The 26328-nt window shown below is 33.7% G+C and overlaps 3 protein-coding genes across 5 annotated transcripts; 2 read left to right on the top strand and 1 right to left on the bottom strand.

The window, feature by feature from the left end:
* The first annotated feature begins 7055 nt into the window (after positions 1–7055).
* On the top strand, positions 7056–13409 carry LOC126669864 (phytochrome B-like). Of its 3 annotated transcripts, XR_007638583.2 has the most exons (5): positions 7060–9501; positions 10222–11029; positions 11531–11824; positions 12542–12852; positions 12977–13409. XR_007638583.2 is itself a non-coding variant. In XM_050363441.2 (4 exons), the coding sequence occupies exons 1-4, from the start codon at positions 7389–7391 to the stop codon at positions 12753–12755; spliced, it is 3429 nt and encodes a 1142-aa protein (XP_050219398.1). In that variant the 5' UTR covers positions 7060–7388; the 3' UTR covers positions 12756–13409. The 3 variants fall into 3 exon arrangements, 2 of the variants coding, with proteins under 2 accessions (XP_050219399.1, XP_050219398.1); XM_050363441.2 differs by having other exon boundaries at positions 12542–13409; XM_050363442.2 differs by lacking the exons at positions 12542–12852; positions 12977–13409 and having other exon boundaries at positions 7056–9501; positions 11682–11772.
* A 3058-nt stretch (positions 13410–16467) lies between these two features.
* LOC126669865 (uncharacterized) lies at positions 16468–22631 on the top strand. Its single transcript, XM_050363443.2, has 13 exons — positions 16468–17228; positions 17465–17879; positions 17969–18632; positions 18885–18925; positions 19259–19327; positions 19736–19836; positions 20008–20086; positions 20291–20389; positions 20524–20592; positions 20725–20774; positions 20878–20959; positions 21164–21258; positions 22018–22631. Exons 1-13 carry the CDS (start codon positions 16744–16746, stop codon positions 22142–22144), a joined length of 2376 nt encoding a protein of 791 aa, XP_050219400.1. The 5' UTR covers positions 16468–16743; the 3' UTR covers positions 22145–22631.
* A 634-nt stretch (positions 22632–23265) lies between these two features.
* LOC126669872 (uncharacterized) lies at positions 23266–25229 on the bottom strand. The gene is made up of 4 exons (XM_050363504.2): positions 24988–25229; positions 24856–24911; positions 23775–23841; positions 23266–23471 (listed from the first exon to the last, which is right to left on the bottom strand). The coding sequence occupies exons 1-4, from the start codon at positions 25117–25119 to the stop codon at positions 23391–23393; spliced, it is 336 nt and encodes a 111-aa protein (XP_050219461.1). The 5' UTR covers positions 25120–25229; the 3' UTR covers positions 23266–23390.
* Between the last annotated feature and the right edge of the window lie 1099 nt (positions 25230–26328).

The raw sequence follows: 26328 nt of genomic DNA, 5'->3' as shown, positions 1-26328 counted from the left end.
CTCAGGACAATGTACAATCTCTGCATTAAAGGGTATTTGCGAAGATATTTGGCGTCTGAAAACATCCTTCACAGAGGTCTTTTTCCAGTACGTGCCGCGAATCCAGAATTCCGAAGCTCACAAATGGGCCCAACAAATCAAACATTGTATCCTTACTTAAGATTTCTTTTGTTAGCGTTTAGAATGTACTGTTTTTCATTAATATACCTCCGTTAAAAAAAAAAAAAAAAAAAAAAAAAAAATCGAGACGATTTTGAATATTTTTGGAGTCAATCATGAGTAGCTCGTGTGTTGGCTCAACTCGGTTACATTCGTACTTATCTATATGGAGTAACTATATTTAACAGATTTGAAATTTACTTTTGTCTTTGTTAGGAGTTCGATAATCGAAAAATAATTAGAAATACCCATTTAATACACTAATTTAAAAGAAATGAATATTTAGGTACCAAAATATTAGATTCAAAAATTAGTAGTATATTTGCTCTCCTTTATTTATCAAGGGGTTCCTCTCGAGTGAGCTTGAGGTATCACTAAGGTAGTGCGCATTCATTCTCTCACAAGTAGGGATGTATAAAAACCGATCGAAATCAGAAAAACTGAACCGAACCGAACCGAACCGAAAATACGAATATCCTTTCACCTATGATGCAAACTGAAAGTTTTTTCTTGTACTATACGTCATAAAAAAAGATGCACAATTTTATGTTGTTTGTGGCTTCAAATCATAAAAGAAAGATAGCAAAAAGAAAAAGATCGATCACGTGGGCAAGAAATTAGGGCATGGATGGTCACATGGGCACGATGCTGATTGTCTCCTAACCTCAGAAGCCGAAAGGGATTTGAGTATTTTGTTCTGAAATTACATGTTTCCTCAATTTTGGTTAGATAGTGTATCAAGATGTTCCACCTACTCGATATTAATGTTTCACAATTTGGATTTAATGTCGTCTCAATCACACCATTTCATTTATGGGCAGTGACGAAGCTAGGCCCAAAATTCAGGTAGGGCACAATTTCAATTTAAGAAAATCAAAATATCATACCTCGGAAAATATAACTAAAATATATAATTACTAAATTTTCTAATACAATAAAATAGAAAATTAAAAATTATATTATGTAAAATGTATTAATTTTTTTATTTATTTTAAGAATCTGCTTAATTTTTCATTCAAAATATTGATGATTTATTTAAGAGTAGTTTGCTACATATAATAATTAATCATTATAATCAATTTAAATTAGTTCTAAATTAAAATTCTAAATTTATATTTAAAAAATTATGTACCCTCAAACAGAAGTTCGATGGGTGGTGTTGAATTTTATAGATTAATAGAAGAAGATTCAGAAAACAAAAAGGAGAATATGTTAAAATTGCTAATTCACATCATGTATATTTGTAAAAATTAAATTTACCGTATTTGAAAAAGATTAGAAAATTAAGAGTGAAAATTAGAATGAATTAGTTTGAATAGGAATTATGCAATCTAAGAATAAATTTAGGTTGATTTATATAAATATTAGAATTAACTGTACATTTTAATTTGTTATGTATGTCTATTCTAATTAGTATTTTTCAGCTAACCTAATATGTACATTAAGCTTTGCTATTTTTGTATCATATTTGTTTATCATGTGAAATTGTAGGCTAACATATTAGGCTATCGGCAAAATTTTAAACTGAACTAGAAAATAGATTACTAGTTTAGATTAAAAATAAATTAAGCAAGGTAGGGCCTAGGCCATACCTGGCCCTACCTTGCATCCGTCCCTGTTTATGGGTATTCATAAACAACTGCCAAAATAAGTTGATCAGTGATCGATCACCTCCAGAAACATCATAATAACAAAGAAGTTCTAACTTGGGCTAGGTAGCACGGAAACGGACTCAGGAAAACGGGACACTTGGACACAGACACGGCGAAACGGCCTTATTTTAAAAAAATTTATGTTAAAATTGAAGTTTCGTGTCCGATATACCAAGTGTCTGACACGTTTTCGAAACGGAAGAAGTGTCCGCGCTACCTAAAACTTGGGCTATTAATGGCTTTTGTTAGCGAAATTTGGTCTAATGTAGACCACACAACTCAACTAGCAAAACATGAGAACAACGTAGGAAGTAATTAATAAATATTAAGTTTAATTAATAATTGTATTCTATTTTTTTATTCAAGGCTGATATATTTAAAAATGAAAATTTTAATCTAATTTTGATAATTATTTTTTAATTGTAACTAACTAGACATATTTATAAAAGGGTTTAATCACCAAAAAAAACCCCCACCTTTTTAGCCCCTTTTCAAATACACCCTGACGTTGCAATTTTGTCAGTTGCACCCTAATTTGCACCTTTGGTTTTTAATTTCACCCTCAAGTACTAAATTGATCTCTTTTTCATTTTAAAAAAGTTAAAATAAGTCATCAATTTTTAACTTTTTATGTGAAAAAGAGTTCAAACGTGTACTTTATAAAGGTTTTTATGAATTTTTCCCGAGTGAAAATAGTCCAATTTGATTTTGAGGGTGGAATTGAAACCCAAAGGTGCGAATCAGGGTGCAACTGACAAAATTGCAACGTCAGAGTGCAACTAAAAAGGGGCTAAAATGTGAGAGTTTTTTTGGTGATTAAGCCTTTATAAAATAAAAATAAACTTTTTCAATCATGACTAGAGATAATAAATTGACTTTATGAGTCAATTTATAATGTATTTATTAACTAATAAGTTTATATTAAGTGAGTAGTATTTATTTTATAATTTAAGAAAACATTTATTATGTTAATACGTTCAAATTTGACTAAATGAATAATTAAAAAGACGGAGGGAATAATTGTTAATATTTGAGCCGAAACTGACATTTTTAAAAAGATTTGATCATTAATTAAAAAAAAAAAGCTTAGTCGTTTGGATATTTTTAAATAGTTGAACCTTGAATTTTAGTTTTTTTTTTTTTGAAATCATCAAATTGCATTAAATCGAATATGAAACAGCTACATTTATAAAAAATTCGGAATAATTTGAAAATTAAATCCAATGACCTGACATGTAACAGACAACACGCTGCCTAATTCGCAGATTTTACTTACGAAAATAAAAATATATTATTAACTGTTTCGCGAAATAAGTGCAGTCTTCGATCACTCTTCGATCAAATTTCTTCAATCACCCACAAACTCACAGCATTCCATTTGATAACTTCTTCATAAAAAAAAGACAGTAAACCTTTTATAGAGAAAGGAAAACAAACATTTCATAAATAAAGGACAAAATAATATTTTCAGAAAAAAACAAACAATGAACAATAAAGAAAACTAATATAGTTTATAAACGATCCTATTTTGTTGTTAAAAGATCTTCAATCTATCTTCTCTTCTTGGTAATTGAATTGCATTTCGTCGATAAATTTTAGTCCATAAAAAAAATGAAAAAAAAATTGTTATTTATTATATTCTATAAATTAAAATGATATAAATAAAGTAATGGCTACTGTCAATAAAAAAAAATCAAATTATTGACAACAGCCGGAGAAAAAATAGAAAAAAAATTTGATGGCTAGGTTTGTTTAGAGAAAAAAGAAGTTTGAGAGGCTGTAAAAGCCTCGAATTTTAGTTAGAAGTATGATAAAGTTGATTGGCCAAAAACGTATCTTTCGGCTATTTTTATTTTGTCCATTTCTTTAGAAGTCCAGCTCTTTTCTAGAAAGTTCAAGACAAAAGTAAATTGCATTAATTTAATAATGCAATTCATTGGAATTAAAAATACTAGTAGTATATTTTAGGCTTAATTGCTTCAAAAATCATCAACTTTCGCGTGTTTTTGGTATTTGACACGAACTTTTAATTTTGGCATATAAATACACGAACTATCAATTTTTTGCATATATAACGCGGGCACCGTTTTTGACATAAAACGACATCGTTTTTGACCTAAAACGGCAACGTTTTATACCTAAAACGACACCGTTTTTCACCTAAAACAGAAATTTGGTCATATATGCAAAAAATTGATAGTTCGTGTATTTATATGCTAAAATTAAAAGTTCATGTCAAATACCAAAAACACGCGAAAGTTGGTGATTTTTTGTGCATTTAAGCCTATATTTTATGTACTGATAATATTTCAGCATTATGATTTTGAGATTTTGTAAGATGTTTCAGCATTTGAAATCGCTTGATTCTTAAAATTTCAAATTTTTCAAGTTTCATCTTTAATATGGATTCGAAAATTATCTTCAAATACATTAAAAATTCATACTCCCTCCGTCCCGTAAAGATAGAAAAAGCACCTATTTTACAAGAATTAAGAAAGTAGTTATTTATAGGTAACTTGTGATAATTTGTCTAAATTACCCTTTGTAATCAATTAGTTATGTACATTTCCCAAAGCCACTTTACTAAATATAACACTTACAACTCTTTTTTTTTATTTTTTCAAAATATGCATTTAATGTTTTATGATAAGCATGTAGGGATATTTTGATAATTCTTGACTTAACTAACTCCACTTTTTCTATTTTTATGGGACAGAAAAAGGTGGTACTTTTTCTATCTTTACGGGACGGAGGGAGTATTTTCCTATTTTTATCTTCAAAAATTTCTAAAAAAATAGATTTTTATTCTCGGAGCATATTCGATTATTAAGAAAATTCCGTAAAAACTAAAACAAAGCTTAATAAAATTATAGATCTAAGAATATTTATAGATTAAAAATTTAAAAAGAAATATAAAGAAAATACCGTAAAAATAAGTAATTATTTTTACGGAAAAAAATTAAAATCGAAAATCACCATCTCTCATCCTTACAAAATCAAGATAAGTTTAAAGAGAAGAAAGCAAACTTTTAAAGAGAAAATAGGTATTTTAATATGTTGGATGGAAAAGCATGAAAAGTATTAGGGATTGTATGAATCGTCGACAAAAACAAAAGTTAGGGACTAAATCGTTGGCAAAAATGAAAGTGGGGGGGTCACATAGTTTCGTTGATTTTGTTGACTAACACTAAAAATGAATGGAAGGACTAAATCATTGACAGATACAAAAGTAATATTGGATTGTTAAACACCGCCCCTTTTTACTTAGCACCGCACAGCCACATTACATATTTGCCCTTTTCACTTTTTGAATAGAAAACCAATTCATAAACAAAAAACCTAAATCCTCTCAACTCATTCAACTTTTCACAAATTCATATTTTACGAAAATGTCGGATTTCGAACGAGATGGAAATCGACAACCTCCGGTACGTTTTTTTTTTTTTAATTTCGATTTTTTTTAAAACGATTAAAAAAAGAGACGTCGAGATTTCCGGAGGGGACGTGAAATCCCACGTTCCCTCCGGAAGAGGGAACGTGGATTGCCCACGTTCCCTCTTCCGGAGGGGACAGTGGACGCCCACGTCCCCTCCGGAAGGGGGGACGCCGTTTTCGGCGTCCCCCCTTCCGGATGGGACGCCGGACGCCCGTTCCGGGATTTAAAAAAAATTGCAATTTAAAAAAAAAAATAATAATTTAAAAAATTTAAATCTAATTATTGTTTTATATTTTAAAAAAACAATAAAATAAATAATTATTTTAAATAAATTAAATAATTTTAGAAATTTATTTAATTTACTATATATTATTTCTATAACTTAAATTTAAATTATTATAATTGCAGGGCGGAAAGCGTAGGGGGAAGACGTTTTTGGCCCCAGAATTAGGGGGATCGGGAGCCCGTCACGTTACGACGCGTAAAGTTTCTGCCTCAGCTCGACGGAAGAAACAAGCGCATACTTCTCCCGATGACGTCCGCATTTCTGTTGAGGATCTTAGAGAGTCTGATGATTTTGAGAGTTCAGAGGAGGGGACGCCCAAATCTAGAGGGGACGTGGACTTGGGCGTCCTCCCCTCTAGAGGACAGGACGTTGCATTTCACGTCCTCTCCTCTGGAGAGGACGGCAGACTCTGGCGTCCCCTCCTCTGGAGAGGACGTGAAATGCAATCGCCCCCCCTTCCAAAAATTTAAATAAAAATTTAAAAAAATTATTTTTTACCTCGGAAAAGCCGGAAAAACTTGTTTCCGACTGTCGGTACTCGTTTCCTGACGAATTATACTCGTTATCCGTCATTTTACTCGACTTTTTACGTAGTTGTTCGAGTGTGTTCGAATGAGTTGAGAGAACTTTTTTTTTTGAAATTTTGCTAGAGGGGCAGAAATGTCTTTCGCCTGTGCGGTGCTAAGTAAAAAGGGGCGGCGAATAGCAAAACCCAAGTGATATCGTTTGATTTTCAAATAAGAGGGATTAAAGTGTGAATTATATCAAATATGAGGGTGTCATAATAATTTCTCATAAATCAATTAATAAAACAATTGATTTACATAAATAAAGGACAACTCTCAATTAATAAAAAGTTATTGGTCTGAAAAAAACTCTCTATTTTTAGTCTCTTTTTGTTTGCACCATAATATTATAAAATTACCGAATTCATCTAAATACACATTTTTTATTTTCAATTCCACTCTAAGCTAATTTGGCACACATTTTTTGCCACCGTGGCAAGTACACCAGCAATTTCATTGCAACTACCTTATTATCCTTGTTGACTATTGGCCGACCTAGATTAACTTTTAATTTTTTTAACTAATGTAATAAAATTAACCTAATCCTTTATAATCGACACAAAATTAACATAACCCTATGAAAATAATCATAAGAATTTTTAATTGATTTTCCCTGCTTGATAGACTCCATTTTTTCGCTATTATGGTGTCGTTGGTGCTTAACAATGAACCGGTCTTCAATTTTAGAATGCAATTGAGAAGTCTAGAGATTTTAAAAGTTTTTGTCTATAATTTATGAACAGTGCTATTTAACCACCAATTTTAACCTTCATTATTGTAGCAGGTGGCAATAAATGAGTGGATCAATTTAACGAAAAAATTTAAAACATACAGTTTTTAGATAGGAATTCCGAGTTGAGCAAATAATATGTAAGGCGGTACAACAAAACGGATGGATAATTTTTACTTTATGACTGTTGTCTGAATTTAAAGTGAAGAAGCAAGTCTTCTCCAAGTGACTACATGAGAAAGGAAACCCACAATCACGTGGCCATCCCCACCATTTTTATACCATTCCTTCAATCTCTCTCTGTGCCCACCGAATTCCAACTCCATTGTCGAATTGCACAACAAAGAAAGTTATACAAATCGACGGAAACTCAACCAAAAAAATCTAACTCCTTTTTTATTTTCTTTCTCATTACTATTTCCAATTCACCAATGGCCACATAACAACAACAAACAACACCCAGATCAGCTACCCATTAACACACGGTAGATTTTTCGCTTCACAGTTTGTATTATTGATATTTTCATATCAAACACTTTGCAACGAAGACAACCCAATAATGGTATCCGGTGGCAGAGCAACTTCACAGTCTCAGCAACACCACCAAACCCATAGTCACCACCACCCACTATCAGCTGCCGCGGCGGCGCAGTCGTCGGGTACTAGTAATATAAGGGCTCATAACACCGAGTCTTTAAGTAAGGCAATTGCTCAGTATACAGTAGATGCTCAGTTACATGCTGTTTATGAACAGTCAGGAGAGTCAGGTAAATCGTTTGATTACTCACAGTCGGTGAAAACCAGTAATTTATCAGTTCCCGAGCAGCAAATTACTGCTTACTTGTCGAAAATCCAACGTGGCGGCCAAATTCAGCCGTTTGGTTGTATGATCGCTGTGGATGAGGGTTCTTTTCGGGTTATTGCGTATAGCGAAAACGCCAGTGAACTGCTTGGTTTAATGCCTCAGTCAGTTCCTTCACTTGAAAAGCCTGATATTCTTTGTATTGGTGCTGATGTCCGTACTCTATTTGCTCATTCTAGCTCTGTTTTGCTTGAAAAGGCATTTGGTGCTAGAGAAATTACGCTGTTGAACCCGCTTTGGATTCATTCCAAGAATTCGGGGAAGCCCTTTTATGCAATTTTGCATAGGATTGATGTTGGGATTGTTGTTGATTTAGAGCCTGCTCGAACTGAGGATCCCGCTTTGTCTATAGCGGGTGCCGTTCAGTCTCAGAAGCTCGCTGTTCGAGCTATTTCGCGGTTACAGTCGCTTCCTGGTGGGGATATTAAGCTTTTGTGTGATTCTGTAGTTGAGTGTGTTAGGGAGCTTACTGGGTATGATAGGGTTATGGTTTATAAGTTTCATGATGATGAACATGGTGAAGTTCTTGCTGAGAGTAAGAGGTCTGATTTAGAACCATATATTGGTTTGCATTATCCTGCGACAGATATTCCTCAGGCGTCCAGGTTTTTGTTTAAGCAGAGTAGGGTTAGGATGATAGTTGATTGCCATGCTACTCCTGTTAATGTTATTCAACATGAGGCGTTAATGCATCCTTTGTGTTTGGTTGGTTCGACTCTTCGTGCTCCTCATGGTTGTCATGCTCAATATATGGAAAATATGGGGTCAAAAGCTTCATTGGCTATGGCTGTTATTATTAATGGAAATGATGACGAGGCTGTTGGTGGGAGGAGTTCTATGAGGCTTTGGGGTTTGGTTGTTTGTCATCACACTTCTGCTAGGAGTATTCCGTTTCCACTTCGTTATGCTTGTGAATTCCTTATGCAGGCTTTTGGACTTCAGTTGAATATGGAGCTGCAATTGGCGTCACAACTGTCGGAGAAGCGTGTTTTGAGGACTCAAACACTCTTGTGCGATATGCTTCTGCGCGACTCTCCTACTGGCATTGTTACTCAGAGTCCAAGTATTATGGACCTTGCGAAGTGTGACGGGGCAGCACTTTTTTACAAAGGTAAGTATTACCCACTAGGTGTGACCCCAACAGAGGCTCAAATAAAAGATATTGTGGAGTGGTTGTTGGCATTTCATGGAGACTCAACAGGTTTGAGCACAGACAGTTTGGCTGATGCTGGGTATCCTGGGGCAGCCTCACTTGGTGATGCAGTTTGTGGTATGGCTGTTGCTTGCATCACTAAGAAGGATTTCCTGTTCTGGTTCCGTTCTCACACTGCAAAGGAGATCAAATGGGGTGGTGCAAAGCATCATCCTGAGGACAAGGATGATGGTCAGAGGATGCATCCCCGTTCTTCCTTCAAGGCATTCCTGGAAGTTGTGAAGAGTCGGAGTTTACCATGGGAGAACGCAGAGATGGATGCTATTCACTCTTTGCAGCTTATTCTTCGAGACTCATTCAAACATGCTGAAGAAACCAACTCTCAGGCAATTGCAGATGCCCAGCTTAGGGATATGGACTTGCAAGGGATGGATGAAATCAGCTCAGTTGCAAGGGAAATGGTTAGGTTAATAGAGACTGCAACTGCTCCAATATTTGCCGTAGATGTCAGCGGCTGCATAAATGGATGGAATGAAAAGGCTGCTGAGTTGACAGGGCTCTCAATTGAGGAAGCTATGGGAAAGTCTTTGGTTCATGATCTTATTTTTAAGGAATATGAAGAAACAGTTGACAAGCTTCTTCATCATGCTTTAAGAGGTATAATTTCTACATTGAACACATTTCATGATTTCTTAAGCTCTCTTCTTTAATTACAGTTGAGCTTGCAGATTTACCCCCTTTGGTGAAATCATTATAAGTCAATGTCTCTCTAAGAAACTGGGATTAGTTTAATTAAGCTAATGAATGAAAATGTAATAGGCAAACTTTTAAATCCACCTAACTGTAGAAATCATAGTGGGAAAATCTTAAGTGAAGATCATTTGATGGCACTTGCATTGCATGGGACGTCCAAACACCTTCAGGTTAGATTACTTTTACAATGGCATAGTTGCTCCATTGTTTATCTGACAAGAAGAAGACATAATGGAATATATGCTGTGATAATGGAAATATCTTCAAAACTAGCAATACATAACAAAAAAGAACGAAGATGTTGGGATGAATTCTAGATATCATGTTATGACATCTTCTAAGAAACTAAATGGGCAGAATTGCAGGTCAAATGCTATTGGTACAATGAGAATAAATATTAAAATGAGAAAAAATAATCTGAATTATTGTATCAACTAGAAATTTGATGTGTGCATTATCCTGTGGTTTTAACTTGGACAGTTTATCATGTACTGGTAATTTAGCTACAACGCGGAGATGAACTATAATATAGGGAAGCAACAGAAAAGAATACACTTTAGCCTGGAACGAATGGCTTATTCATCAGGAATAGATTATGTAATTGTTGACATTTCATTAATGCAGGTATAGAGGATAAAAACATAGAGATAAAGATGAGGACATTTGGTTCTGAACAGGAAAAGAAGGCTGTTTTTGTGGTTGTAAATGCTTGTTCGAGTAAAGACTACATGAATAATATAGTTGGAGTTTGCTTTGTTGGTCAGGATATTACTGCTCAAAAAGTGGTAATGGATAAATTCATCCATATCCAAGGTGATTACAAGGCTATTATTCACAGCCCCAATCCTCTGATCCCTCCAATATTTGCTTCAGATGAAAACACTTGCTGCTTGGAGTGGAACACTGCAATGGAAAAGCTCACTGGGTGGACCCGAGAAGAAATTATTGGGAAGATGTTGGTTGGGGAGGTTTTCGGCGGTTGCTGTCGGCTTAAGGGCCCTGATGCATTGACCAAATTTATGATTCTCTTGCACAATGCAGTTGGAGGACAGGATTCAGACAAGTTCCCATTTTCCTTCTTTGATCGCAATGGAAAATTTGTGCAAGCTCTTTTGACCGCAAACAAGAGGGTTGATATGAAAGGCCAGATTATCGGAGCCTTCTGCTTCTTGCAGATTGCAAGTCCTGAGTTGCAACAAGCGTTAAATGTCCAGAGGCAACAGGAGAAGAAAAATTTCTCAAGGATGAAAGAGTTGGCATATATTTGCCAGGAAATAAAGAATCCTCTAAGTGGTATACGGTTTACAAACTCTCTTTTGGACGCTACAGACTTGACTGAAGATCAGAAACAATTTCTTGAAACTAGTTGTGCTTGTGAGAAGCAGATATTGAAGATCATTCGAGATGTTGATCTGGAAAGCATTGAGGATGGGTAAGTTTTTCTCAAATGAACTAATATAACTTATAGATTGCCTAAAGAAATTAATACAAGTGATACTTCTCCTCCTGCTAAAACAAATGTCTGCAAATTTGTGTTCATATTGCAAAATGTTACACAAGAATGGATTTAAAACCCGCCTGGGACTAAATGTCTGGCTGACACAATTTGTTACTTCTAGAGATTTGCAGAATTTACTCCTGTTTTGCATTGTTTCTGGATTAGCTAATGCAATATGATTATATAGTAAGATGTCTATAGGGTAACTATGTACAATTATTATGTTAATATGTTGGCGGCAGATTAGCTAAATCTCATTAAAACCTACTAGGTGTTTAAGATTTTTTATCTGATTGTGACAAGATTCATGGATTCTAGAGACCTTAATCCAAAGTCCAAACGTTGTCCAAATATTTTCCTTTTAATGTTGAACCTCCTGAGTCTATAATGATTATTTTGCTGATGAGAGAAGATTTTCAATTTGATTTGAACTAGTTCATTGGAGTTTGAGAAGTCAGAGTTCTTCCTTGGAAGTGTCATAAATGCTGTTGTTAGCCAAGTAATGCTAAAGCTGAGGGAAAGAAATCTGCAATTGATTCGCGATATTCCTGAGGAAATAAAAACTCTGGCTGTATATGGTGATCAGGTGAGGGTTCAACAAGTGTTGGCTGATTTCTTGTTAAACATTGTACGTTATGCACCAGCATCAGACGGATGGGTAGAGATTCATGTTTGTCCAACACTGAAGCAAAATGCCGATGGCCGCACTGTTGTGCATGCAGAATTCAGGTTTGCATTGCATTCTTCCATCCCCTTTGCGTACATGTTAATCTATGTATATACACTCACAGAGGCACATATGAGAGGAAAAATAAAAATGAATTTGGTCCCACATTATTATCATATTTGTTATGACTTTGTTTTATTACATGAAATCCGCTAATAAAACCTAAAAGCATTGTTGAATTTGTTCAGTCTAATCTGTGCTCATATACTCGACCTATGTCCTTTAAAGGGTAAATCGATTTAAAAAAAACAGTGATATTTTTTATTTATTTATGCTTTTTTGCCAATAAATGATTGAATTGCTGAATTTAGGTTGGAGGGAACATAGTGTGTGATATGCAGAATCTTGGAGATTTGGGGGCTTTATGTAGAATTATGCCCATAATAAACTACTGTTGATTGAATATGCTCATGTATTTACTCAAAAGTGAAAACTAATGTTTTAGATTGGACCTGTCTTGGTTCCGAAACTAAGACATGTTCTCAAGAGAACTTAGAGGTATCCATTTTGGTTGATTTATAGTATCACAGAGATATATGCAGTTACTGGCTTCCGTTTTTTAAATAAATTGCCTGTTCAGGATCAATGATGATGCAGTGGAGAGAATGCATTAGTTTTACAAACCTGTCTCTGTAGTGTTCCCATAAAAGAAAATGTAAATTTTGATCACTTGTAAATAGCAATATGCAGTATTGAGCAATGATCATGTTTTTGTGAAGGATGGTTTGTCCCGGGGAAGGCCTTCCGGCTGAATTAGTTCAAGACATGTTTCACACCAGTCGATGGACATCTCAAGAAGGTTTAGGTCTCGGCATGTGCAGGAAGATTTTGAAGCTTATGCAAGGTGAAGTGCAGTATATCAGAGAGTCGGAAAGGTGTTATTTCTTAGTTATATTGGATCTTCCTATAGTTGGAGAGATTCCAAAACCGTAGATGATGACATTTTGCCCTGGAGATTTTATCAAAGGGCTTTCACAATTTTGACCTGCTGCCATTTCTACACTACTCGACGACTGTCCTCAAAATCCAGGTACACTTTTATCAACCCCACCTGACATCAACTAATCTTTAGGTTACGATACAGTTTCATACCATCCGTTTGAGCATGTTTGATACTTGTTCGTTGAAATTGACCCAAATTTCCTGCTGGGTAGTTTGCCTCGAAGTGTAATGATAGTGCTGATATGATAATGACGGACCTTAAATATGGTAGTCTGCTATATGAAGCAACAAATGGATCGCATAAGATTATTGGAGGGAGGCTTCCATGAATAATGATCGTGCTGATATGATAATGACGGACCTTAAATATGGTAGTCTGCTATATGAAGCAACAAATGGATCGCATAAGATTATCCGAGGGAGTCTTCCATGAATAAAGAGCGTGCAAATGGATTAAATCCGATCTCTCTCCTGCTGTAAGTAAACCCTTGTATGTATATATATCAGACATTTCTCCAGCTCCAGGGCCAATGCTTAAATATATGTCATTTTTTACTGTATTATAAAAATCATATGCCCAGCAGCTCTGATAAATGTGTTATTCTGCATAATGTCTAATGGATTTTGCAGTAAACAGTGATCAAATTAATTGTCTCTTTGTAGTAAAACAGGTGCAGATGGTTAACAGAGATGGTTGGATTCAATCTTCACTGAATAACATAGCAACAAAGGTTCATTTCACCCCTCCAACTTAGAAGAATAGATCAAAAGAGTCCAAGTTTGTTGTTTTGGACAAAATCAAATCCACAACTTGTCAAGTTTGCGTCATTTACACCCTAAACTGACATATTCGCGATGGTCAAAGGTCTAAATTGATCCAAAATTGACAAGTTGCAGGTGTTTTTGTCTAAAACTATAAATTAGTACTCTTTTGATCCTTTATCCCAAGTTAGAGGGGCAAAATTAACCTCTATTGAATAACATGTAAAAAATTTAAGATGATAATTTTCAGAATTAATTAAATTTAATGTAATCCACATAAAAAGTTCTAGATTTAACATTATAAAAGTATGTTCTAAGAAAAAGAAAGTTGTACAATTTAGGCAGCACATGGGTGTGAGTGTAGATAAGGGTGCAAGTTGCAAGTGTTTGATAAAAAGTTAGTAATTTGGAAGTTTGTACTCTTATGCTAATTGTACTCAATTGGCAGAAATTAAAGTATTTCCCTTAATAGAGGTTATGTGACTAAATAAGATGTGCTCATAAATTAATTATGTCGCTATCAAAACTTCAACTGTGTGCGTGCAGGCACATAATAATGCTGTGCACGCAAACAAAAAGTTAAAAAAAGCAAAGGCAACTTGCCTATAGCTTCCAAAATAAAGTTGGAACTTTCACAACAAATAAATTAATTATGAGACAAAATGGGTACAAAAATGCCTCATCTATCAAGGTACAAGACCTAAAATCCTATAAAATCCTTGCTTCTTTTCGTACTAATTTTAATTTACCATACAACACATAATAAGTTTTATAATAAAGCAACAGAAAGTAAAAAAAACAACACTTAGAAGGTGACTCTATAATTATTTTTATGGTGTAATAGACTGGAAAAATTAAACCTTTTCAACTTTTGTAATTCTAACTAAAAAAATTAAATTTTGTATTTTTAGTCCAATTTTAAGCGTTCGCAACAAATTTAGCCAATTCACCTAAATTGATTTAATAGTTTCATGGGGCCACCATGTTGTCAAAAGAAATGCCAACATGGAATCCATAGATTCAGTTTCGATTTTTTTTTATAATTTTAACTAAAGCAATGAAATATTATAATTTTATGCCAATTGAAGTGACTGACTAAAATTATTATGAATATTAGAGATTAGGCTAAAAGTTTAAAGTTTTTATTAAAATTATTAAGTCAAAAAAGTTTTTAACTTTTTTGATTCATTATGCCTATTTTTATTTTAAAAATATATAAAATTTGAATCTCTACACAATATATTTATTGGTTTTAGATGAGATATTGCTTCACTTTTGTGATGAATACCAGGGTAATGACTATTTTATATTGTACTGTAGTTTATGCTCTATTTTCATATAAAAAGAAGGTAAAAATGGATTTGCATGCATATAAAAAATGGAAAGAAAAGCTATAATGATAGTAATAGTGAAGCAACATTCTTTTTCCTTTTAAAAGCTACTACTATAGTTTTGGGACATAATTGATGGAAGGCAATCTTTGATGATTGATTTGAGACAACTTTAATTTTGCATTTTATCAAATTTGATTGGGTAATTTTTTTACATCTAAGTGAGTTATTATTAACAAGTTTAAGTGGAAAAAAATGAAAAAGTATGCTTTAATGCTAGTGATCTTATTGAGTACTTTTAGAGGAAAAAGGCCCATTAGCCCTCACTCGGTTCTTGCGTGTGGAAGAAACGCGCTTTGTTGATTGGACAAATGGTTAAAAATACAACACTACTATAGGCTAAGGCTATAACTTCTCCACGCACATAAATATTTTCTAATTTGCTTCTACTAATGATGAATTAAATACAACCGAACCATCAGCATGAACCGCCCTAAGACAAAACAAAACCAAAACCTTTTCTTTTCGATTGCTTTTATAGGGAGAAAAAAACCAAAAATTTTAAGATAGTACTAGTATTTTTTTTTCTAAACATAATATATTTATCGTCGTCAACTACTCCCTCCGTTCTTTTTTAGTTGTCCATTTAGCCAAAATTGCACATATTAAGATAGTGGGATTTTTGTCTTAAATAATAGGAGTAAATACTAATATAACCCTACTATATAATAAATGCTTTGTAAATTGAGTTATAGAATCATTTATTAGGAAGGGTTAAATTTGGAAGATAATAGCTACTGTCATCTTAAAATTCTAAATGGACAACTAAATATAGACAAATGTATTTGGCTAAATGGACAGCTAAAAAAGAATGGAGGAAGTATTTATATAAATTTAAAAAATACCAATATTTTTCAGTTTTTGTAATTATCATTAAACAGTCTATATTAATTATAATTATTTTATATTTGGCTACTTTTTTAGTTTTATTAACAGAAATTAAATTTGAAAAATGAAAGTAAATACACTTTTTTTATAATTACAAAGACGAGCGTTTATAAAAAGAATAAAACTCATATCTTGACAGAATGCTGCCCGACGCTTATATGATTTGAGATATAGGTCGTTGGTGTAAATAAAAAACTCTTTTAATACTATTTTCGGTTCATAATATTTATCGTTTTTTAAAAAAATTGTCTTAATACTTAAAATAGCAAAAGAGCAATTATTAATATTTTTTCAACATTATTTGTTTTATTATTTATTGAAAGAATATAAATAACATAAATAAAAAATTAATGATAAACATAAAAAGCTTTAAAATAAAATTAATTTAGTAAACATATTTATGATATAGTTAGTTATTATTTTTATAATTTATGTATCAAAAGTTAAAAGCAATAAATTTCATGGACCAAAAAAGTAGAGTACTATAAAGCCACAAGTTTTTTGAACTAATTATTTTATCTAAAGCCATAATGGACAAGAAGGAGGGGTAGTAATGTAGAAGAAAGAAAAGAATTCATTAATAACCAAATTAATTAATACTAATATTAATTTAACACCATTAGACATTAGCATTACCCCCTTAACAAGCTTTCATACTGATAAACATCAATTAAACTAAACACAAATTCTTCTTCTTCTAGAGAGAGAAAGAAAATAATTTTAAAAAGAAAAAAAGTCAGAGATAGAAAGAACTGCTTTTATTGTTCTTGCTTGCTATGTTTCTTTAATGGATTAACCTTTTTCTAATTAATTTTCTTTTGAGTTTTTAAAGTTTTTTTAGCTCTACTAAATGATTTTAATCTTTAAAACACATTTGTATAAGTAATTCTTTATGATAGATAAAGATTTTTAAAATTTCTTGATTCTTGAAAAAAAAAATGGAAGCACCGGCGCCAGCAGCAGAGGAGTTACTAAAAAAGATCCAAGAATTAGAAGCAGGACAAGCTCATCTTAAGCAAGAGATGACTAAACTTAAGCTAAACTCCGATCCACTCTCCGACCACCACCTCCACCACCGTCAGCATCATCAGCAGCAACAGCCGCCGCACCAGCGGTCTCATTCCATTTCTCCGCAAAGAACGGCGCCGAGGAGGAGCGGAGGTGGTGGCGGTAGCGGTTTTGAGGCGGTTGCTGCTTGGAAGAAAGGCTCGACGTCGTTTCGACATTCGTCGCCGTTACAGCGTGAGAGTCGGAGTTCTAATTTTGCTACGGCTAGTGGTAGTGCTAATGCTATTGCTGGAGATAAGAGTAGTAACGGTGCACCGTCAGCTTTTAATTTTACTGGTAAACAGTATCTGAATATTTTGCAGTCTATGGGACAGTCTGTTCATATTCTTGATCTTGCTGGCCGTGTTATTTATTGGTTAGTATACTCTCTTTTATTAATTCTCTAATTTTTTTAAAGATTTTGATTAGTTTAGGCGGTTCATCAGTTTTAATGTTTAATGCTACTGTTTATATTTCTGTTGGTTGACTAGGTATTCTGCGGTTTGTGGAATTTGAATTTACTATGAATATGAGTGTTTAATATAGCTTTGACTTGGATTTGATGTTTTGAATTTGGTGGATTTAGTTAGTTACTAGTGATTAATTCTGCAGGAACAGAACAGCTGAGAATCTCTATGGCTATTCTGCTTCGGAGGCTCTCGGTCAGGATGGTGTTGAGTTACTTGTGGATTCTCAGGATTTTCCGGTGGCTAATAGTATTGTTCACCGTGTTACTATGGGAGAGAGATGGACAGGGCAGTTTCCGGTTAAGAATAAGATGGGAGCGAGGTTCACGATTATTGCAACCAATACTCCTTTCTATGATGATGATGGCGCTTTGATTGGGATTATATGTGTATCAGGCGATGTACGGTCGTTTCAAGAAACAAGGGTTCCGTTGGCAGTTCCGCAGTATTCAGAAGGAGATTCGAGTTTTAGTTGGCCGAGGAATATTGTTACGACAAAACTTGGTCTTGATTCTCAACAGCCTTTACAAACTGCAATTGCTTCTAAGATTACAAATTTGGTTAGTATGCATTGATGTGCTCTTATTCTCATGTGGAAATTTTGACTATGTAGTGTGGCATATATTTGATATTTCAAACAATCAAACAGGCATCTAAAGTGAGCAACAAAGTGAAGTCGAAAATGCGGACTGGAGATAATGCCTTGGATCGTGAAGGTGGGAGTGGTGATAGTCATCAATCTGATCATGGCTTCTCGGATGCAGTTCTCGCTGATCATAGGGAAGATGCAAATTCTAGTGGAGCTAGCACACCTAGAGGAGATGTAAATCCGTCATACTTTGGTACTTTTTCTCATGTTGAAGAAAAGTCCCCAATGAAAGCATTTAGAGATTCTGGTTATGAAAGTGATGGAAAACCTGCAATTCACAAGATTATCTCCTCAAAAGCCGAGGCTTGGATTGGTAAGAAAGGGCTGTCATGGCCCTGGAAAGGGAATGAAAAGGAAGGGCCAGACACAAAGACCACCCGTTTTGTGTGGCCTTGGTCGCAAAATGATCAAGAGAGTGAGATGCTTAATCACAGGAGTCCCCCTTCTGGTGCAAAACCCGAAAACCATGTCAATGAGAATAATCGGCCTACAGTTAATGAGGCCTCCGGATCCTGGTCTTCCGTTAATGTTAACAGCACAAGCAGTGCCAGCAGTTGCGGAAGTACAAGCAGTAGCGCTATTAATAAGGTGGACACAGACACTGACTGCTTGGATTATGAAATATTGTGGGAAGACTTGACAATTGGAGAACAAATTGGGCAAGGTAATAATATAATAGAAATTTTGCCTTGGAGCACCGCTTCTGTGGGCGCAGCCACTTATTGCTCTCAGCTTTTCCTATTTTAAGTTTTTCACGTGTGCTGAATGTTGTCTTTATGAGTGTGCATCAAATGGGGCTTTACTGCTTTTACTTATCAGTCATCAAGTTTCCCTTGTTCAGAGATCATATCATTATAGTTGCTTGATTATTTACCACTCTATTTTGACTTTTCTACTTTTACCCTCTGTCGTGCAGGTTCTTGTGGGACTGTATATCATGCCCTGTGGTATGGATCAGTATGTTCTTTGCTCTTTCTTTTAACCATTTTGCTTCACAGAGAATGCACAAACACAATGTAAATGTATCCTGAACAAGTAGTCTGAGATAAATTGGAGCATCTTTCTAGGAATGCTTAGATTATAGAGCCTTATGTTTCTGTATAATGATTCCATATGTTTTCTGCTATTTTATTATTGTAAGAAAGTGATCCTGTAGAGCTAGTTTGATTCTCAATCAAACCTGTAATATTTTAATTGTCTTTCATATTAGATAGAGCAGGCAATGCAAAACAAAAATATTCTGATGATTATAAAAACTATGCAGATTGAGTGTATTCAACTTTCTTTCAGGATGTTGCAGTCAAGGTATTCTCCAAACAAGAGTATTCAGATGATGTGATACTTGCATTTAGACAAGAGGTGTGTCTCATTAATTCAGTGGCCTTGATTTCTTGCTGATTTTAAATTAATTTTACTCAGTATGTGTATACCTTTGTCCCAAGTGTTTTTAATGGACACTCCATCTTTAGCTGAATACTAATGTTCCTTTCTTAATTGCTTGCAACAAATAGAACAATATGGAATACTATGCCATACTTTGTTTCGATGCATTAGCGATGCTACCATATGCAATCTTTTATTGCTCACGATCAATTGTTTGTTCTGTTGTACCAATTAAAGAATGCATTTCCTGTCACATTCAAATTTAGCTTTTCTTTGTTAAATGTTACTTTTCCCTTCCTGCCGCCACCCAAAAGAGAAAAAGAAAAATCACCCTTTAGTCCTATGGTCGATTAATAATGCCACTTTTTTGTTTCATTGTTAAAGGTATCACTTATGAAAAGACTTCGACATCCCAATGTACTACTATTCATGGGTGCTGTCACTTCTCCTCAGCGTCTCTGCATTATTACGGAGTTCCTCCCTCGGTAAATTCAGACTTTTTTTATGAAGTAGCAAGTTCTCGGTTTTATACTGTCCTTGTCCCTTTGAAAGATGTGATTGTTTATGGTCCAGTATGTTATACAGTGAAGTTTCTTAAACTTCAATGCTTAAGCCAAAACAGTTGATGTAACTGTTTTTGTTCTTTATATATACAGTGGAAGTTTATTTCGCTTACTTCAGAGAAACACAACAAAACTGGACTGGAGACGGCGTGTCCATATGGCACTGGATATAGTGAGTAAAACCTATCTTTGAGCAAATTATTTATTCATCCGTTTTATTAGGAGATATAGATATTCATCCACTAGCACCATATTTGTAAGCTTGAATTGTTCAGCAAGGCAGATGCCACCTTGTATATTTCATCCTGAGGTGCTTTATCTCAGGCTATCACAATCACAACTAGTTAACTGTAACTCATTCTTTAACCAATTTCAGGCACGAGGTATGAATTATCTTCACCATTTCAATCCACCTATCATTCATCGGGATCTAAAGTCTTCAAATCTCTTGGTTGATAAAAATTGGACTGTGAAGGTCTGTTACCGATTGCTCTTGTATTTATCTTGTTTCATCTTCAATATTTGTGTCCATGTTCAATTGTTTTGCTGTGCAGTCTTTTCTTGGAATTATTAATATCAGCGATGATCATTTGATTTTTTCCTGAACAGGTTGGTGATTTCGGTTTATCACGTCTGAAGCATGAAACTTACCTGACAACTAAGACTGGGAAGGGAACGGTATATTAACTACTAATTATGTTATTATTTTCACAGTACTTCTATTACTCTATTTGGTGTATGATTTTTATCATGCTCCATTGAACATAAGTATCAAATTCTCACTTGTCGACCTTCTAATCCTATTTGCAGCCTCAATGGATGGCACCAGAAGTTTTGCGTAATGAACCATCAGATGAAAAGTATGTTCATATAGACTGTAACAAAGTTAATATTCGGAATGCTCAGTGATAGTACTTTGATAAGCTTATTGACTTCTGAATTTTGCTGTTTGGGATCATTTAGGTCTGATGTATACAGCTTTGGAGTTATACTATGGGAGCTTGCCACTGAGAAGATCCCTTGGGATAATCTCAACTCAATGCAGGTATAATTTTAATTTGAACTAGTACAAGGATGGTTATTCTGGAAAGTAAAAACCAGTTTCATAATCGGGCACGTATTTTGCTTGTAGAGAAAACTGACTCTATCAGATACTCTAGATGGAACTTTTCCTATCTGTCAATTCCTTTTACCAAATAGTGGCTTTCTTTGTTTTATGACTCTACATTTTGTTTAATAATATTTGTAGGTGATTGGAGCTGTAGGGTTCATGAATCAACGCTTGGAGATCCCCAAGAACGTGGATCCACAATGGGCTTCTTTAATTGAGAGTTGCTGCCACAGGTTCTTATTCTGATCATGGTCATAGTATTTCTTTTTTCAATTTCTTGAGTAACCTATCCATCTTAATATTGATCGGGATTTTCCTCATCTGAATAGTTCTTACTAGCTTATATATATGCGTTTTTGATACAAATTACATTAACTAAATTGAATTATGTATGCATTTCTCCACTTGGAAACTTCAGTGGGGTTTTTGTTGTTCCATCATGAATGTGATATATAGGGGTGTGTATTATGTTCAAATCGAACTGAATCAAACCTAAATTTTACTTTTCTAAACCAAACCAGATCAAATTTTGAAAAATGTAAAAAAATTAAAACCGAACTGAATCAATCGGTTCGGTTGATTTTTCGATTCGTACTATTTGCACTAAATTTTACCTAATTTTTTTATGTCCAAAACCAAAGTAAACCATATATTTTTATAGAATCAAACCGAATCCGTTTTGACCCCTAATGCTATAGACATAATACAATTTTTGGGTTTATTCGGTTTGACCCCTAATGTTATACAGATAATACAAACGGTAGCTTTCTAGAGAGCTAAGTGAAAGATACATTTCCTAGCCTTGGAAGAAATATGAGGTTGATTTTATAAATTTTGTTTTCACGGATGTGCAAGTTAGGTCAGTACAAATAGATATTGAGGGAGACATAAAACTTTATTCAATCAATTCAAAGGTGAAATTAATTGCTCAGCTTTTTCTACTTTTTTATGGTTCTAAATTGATAAAAAAAACTTTCTTGTGTCTAAACCAGTGATCCTCATTGCCGGCCAACGTTCCAGGAGCTTCTTGAGAAGCTGAGGGATCTTCAAAGACAATACGCAATTCAATTACAGGCTGCTCGTTCGGCAGGTGGAGATAACACGCAAAAGGAATTATAAATCAAACATTCTTCTGCTTTTCTGGATATAATCACAGAAAACCAACAAAAAGGGAAAAAAAGTTTTTCTTTTTTTATTTTTGCAATTAGTTTTCTGGCAATTGCTAGTAAAAAGAATTGCCCACATATTTGCCACTAAGAGATTGTGGTAGTGGCGTAGAAAAGCTGAGGAAGCAGACAAAAGGAGATGAAAATGATGTGTAGTAGTTGGAATCCATGTGAGCTGCCAAAGTTTGATGGTGATTGGGTTTTTAGTGTTTGTTTTATTTAGTGGCATCATTAAAATCTTCGAAATCTATCGGCGATGGTGATTATGCTTATGCTTATGCTTATGCTTATGCATGCATTCTTGTTGGATTCGTGCAACTGGTTAGTGATTTTTGTGTGACAAATGTTTAGGAGGACCACTTAGAAAAGTTGTACATAAAACGCAATTTTTAATTGATACGTATAATTATATTGAGATAAAAGACCTTGCTTTTATTTTATATTTTGTCTCTAGATTAATTATATCATTGGGGGAACTTGCTGCAGGTCAGCAAATTGGAAAATCATATAATAATTGCTCCATGTCATATTCGTGCATCAAACTAACTAAATAACAATTAAAAGATTCTTTATTGTAAATATTAATTGGTTTGTTGTAAAAATAATATGGCATATAACCGTTATGGGATAAAGTATCACTCCAGCAAATCTTGATATGGGACAAAAATCGGTGTTTTATGAGCTAGACTGGTCAGGTTCGATCGGTATTATTACAAATTAAAATTCATTCTGATTCAATTCTCTCCTACGCACAATTTACAGTTAAATCGAAAAAACAAATTCATTTTCTTAAACACTACAAAATCCTATATATGAAGTCAAATTTTATTTTATTTTTATTATTTTAAGAAAATTTTATTCTCATACATATGTAGAATTTAAAAATATTAAATTATATATATATATATATATATATTAATTTTATTTAAACAGTAAAATCCAATTCCCACCAGTTAGTCCACACTTATTTGCTACCGGTTTTATTTTTAACACACTTTACATTAACCATCAATTTGCAGCGTATATGATAAGGGTACAGTTTATGACTTATTTTTAAGTATTGAAACTTGAAAGGACATGCAATCGGTAAGCAGTTACAGTAGATTTAAAATGATTTTTCTTGTTCAAATTCCAAGAGTTGTTTCTCAGCAGATCTCAACAAAACTTCAAACACAATGTAAATTTGTCAAAAATGATTTCTAGCGAAGAAGATGTTGAATTGCAGCTACAGCGTCACCTTTGTGCTCCCTTAATGTTCTCTCTGCCACTTTCTTGTCCAACTGTTTAATAAAAAAGAAACTGTCAAAACAAGGCAATGGAGGATGCAAAATGATTCATATTCCTATGCACTAACAAAGGATTAGGATCCTTTCAAGTTTAAAATGAAAAGTAGAGATTTACTTAATCTTTTGATCTACACATTTCATTTTATAAGAAATGGTGTATATTCGCTAAGTATGACCTCTCATGATCTTGACAAAAAAAAAAACCTCTCATGTTCAAATGAACTCAAGAGAATCTCATTTCAAAAAAAAAGAACTCGAGAATCTTTATCCACTAACAAAAAGCGGAAGAAAACTAACCTCTAGCTCATTGGCAATGATGTCGACGTCAGCAGCATTGATCTTAACAGCAGCCAGTTCTTTCTCCCTATGATTAACCACATTGGCATCAGAAATATGGAATATGAAATTGTTATAAAGTTTTAGACATAGTGAACAAATTTCCATGACATTGCTCATGCTGCAACTCTCTTCTGACATAATTCATTTGATAGTCCCACAAACAATTTTCCACTTATGTGTTTTGAAGTTCACATCACGGTCCTTCACAGCGAGCAAAAAACAAATGCGTGTGTATTTCTACAGGCTATAGTAGACAGGGATTGTGATGATATCAGTTGGACAGTACACAGATATGCACTTCTGCATGTAGTCTTGCATTGTAAAGCTATAATAACTTAATAAGCTTATAAAACGTCAAGCGGTATCAATCTTTCTCAAAATCCATTATCCCAATATATATAAGTGAAATGATTCAGAAAATTCAAATTTATGCCCTTTTTTTATCAATTTTAATCAAACCTTTAATTTTATTAATTGTAGCCTGATTTGAAAGATTTGTTTTTAGTTATATAGACAGAAACTCCCAATTATATCTACCAAATTGATTTTACTTAAATCTGTCTTTTCTTGTGTTCGTATTTTGTTGAATTAATTGAGCAGATTTAGCTACAATAGACAACCGACACACACGAGCAATCAGCCTCAATGATTCAATATGGCAAACTCGATTAAATTAAAATAAAATTCTTCAAATCACACTATGATTAATAGAGTTAATATGTTGGATTAAAACTGAGATTGTTTTAGTAATTTAGGCCAGAAATATACGGTTAAACAAACTTCCCACGACGAAAAACATATTTATCGGAAATGCACAGCTTTAATAGTTTCACACTCACTCACAAACTTATAAAAGGTCAGCATAATGTGCTAAAAATGCAACATTAAAAAAATCTCATTAATAACTAAGGACTGAATTTTTTTTTAGGTTAATTACATTTACAAGCTTAACACTTAACATTAAGTTCAAATTCACTCAGAATCACAATCAGACAACACTACAAAATTAACAGTAAAAGATAAGAGAATTTCATTGTACCTGAGTCTCATAATATTCCAATCAGCTTCTGCAGAGGCAGCAATTGAAGCCATAGCCTATCATTATAAACTCCAATTAACTCTCAAAATTCCTTAATTAGATTTAACAAGCGAAAAAAAGTCGGAAAAAAACCTCTTGAACGCGAGTAGAATCTAACTGGCGATCTTCGACACGGTCGGTGAGCTTATCAAGTGCTTTGCTCTGTTGCTGTAAGTCCTTGGAATCAGGTACTCTCTCTATTCCTCCTTCTTCTGCTCCCTCCATTTTTCTAATTTTTACCTTCTGAAACCCTAATTTTTTTTATTGTTCTTCCCTCTTCTTATGGTCGCTGTTTCTTTTTTCTGTTTGCTTTACTTGAGACGAGATTTTTTTCAGTTTGAGCACTCTTGTTCAGTACTGGAGATAGTTATGAATTGAGTTTCCGATGCTGTCCCTCGTTATCGGGCCCTGATTTTCATGGGCTTTATGGTTGTGGGCTTGTGGCCCGGACTTAATTCATAAAAGGAAATAAATTAGAAATGAATGCAAATTAATTTTTGGTTTGTTAATGAACACATTTATTTTTATTTTTGGATAAATTAATGAACACATTTATTAATTGTATTTAATTATGTATCCTTGAAGTTATTCTAATTAGACCTCAGGTTCATGTAAGTGATAGTGTAAATGTGAATTGAATATGTAAATTTGATATGAAGGAATGATTTGATTATTTAGAGTTTGAAATACCATTATTCTAAAAAGAATCATGTAATACATTCATAATTGGAACTACTCTGACATGTATTAAATATATATATATTTATACCAGGTGTACCGTCATGTCAGCTCATTATAGTTATAAATTTATAATTGAGGTATATTTAAGTTACAAATTAAAATAGAACTGCAACACAGCGGCGGAGCCACTCACTGGCGGGGTCATTGGTTGGAATTAATTGAAAAAATAAGTTTTTCATAAAACAATTTATATTTTAATAGTTTCGTCCTGATTGATATAAAAAATTGTCAATGAAAACTTTCCTTTTTACAATTGACCTTCCGATATTATAATGTGACTACGTTACTACTTCAACGCTTAACGCTTAGAGTTAACTAAATTCACATACCGTCGGTGAAAATTTCATGCATATTTAATGTAATTTGCGTTTTATTTTATCCCAATTTGATTTTTAATTTTACGAAATCAGCCCAAACTAAATCAAACTAATACTTATTTCCAAAAAAAAAAAAAACTAATACTCACCCTAACATAGAAAGGTAATGCAAGGGGACCCGGTGCAGTTGTAGGGGATTTTCACTAATAAATTTGGCTTTGAAGATTTTAGCCTTAGGTATTATAAGTCACTACATACATTTATGTTTCCTTTTCTCTCAAACATATTCTGTCAGCATTCCATGTGATATAAACATGACTGCAACACATTGATCAGTAAATACATACCGACACAATTAACTCCTTTGTTACAAATT

The sequence above is a fragment of the Mercurialis annua genome, linkage group LG2, assembly GCF_937616625.2.
Source record: "Mercurialis annua linkage group LG2, ddMerAnnu1.2, whole genome shotgun sequence".
NCBI classification, from domain to species: domain Eukaryota; kingdom Viridiplantae; phylum Streptophyta; class Magnoliopsida; order Malpighiales; family Euphorbiaceae; genus Mercurialis; species Mercurialis annua.
The sequence above is the reverse complement of the archived record's forward strand: the minus strand, read 5'-3'. Positions and strand labels throughout refer to the sequence as shown.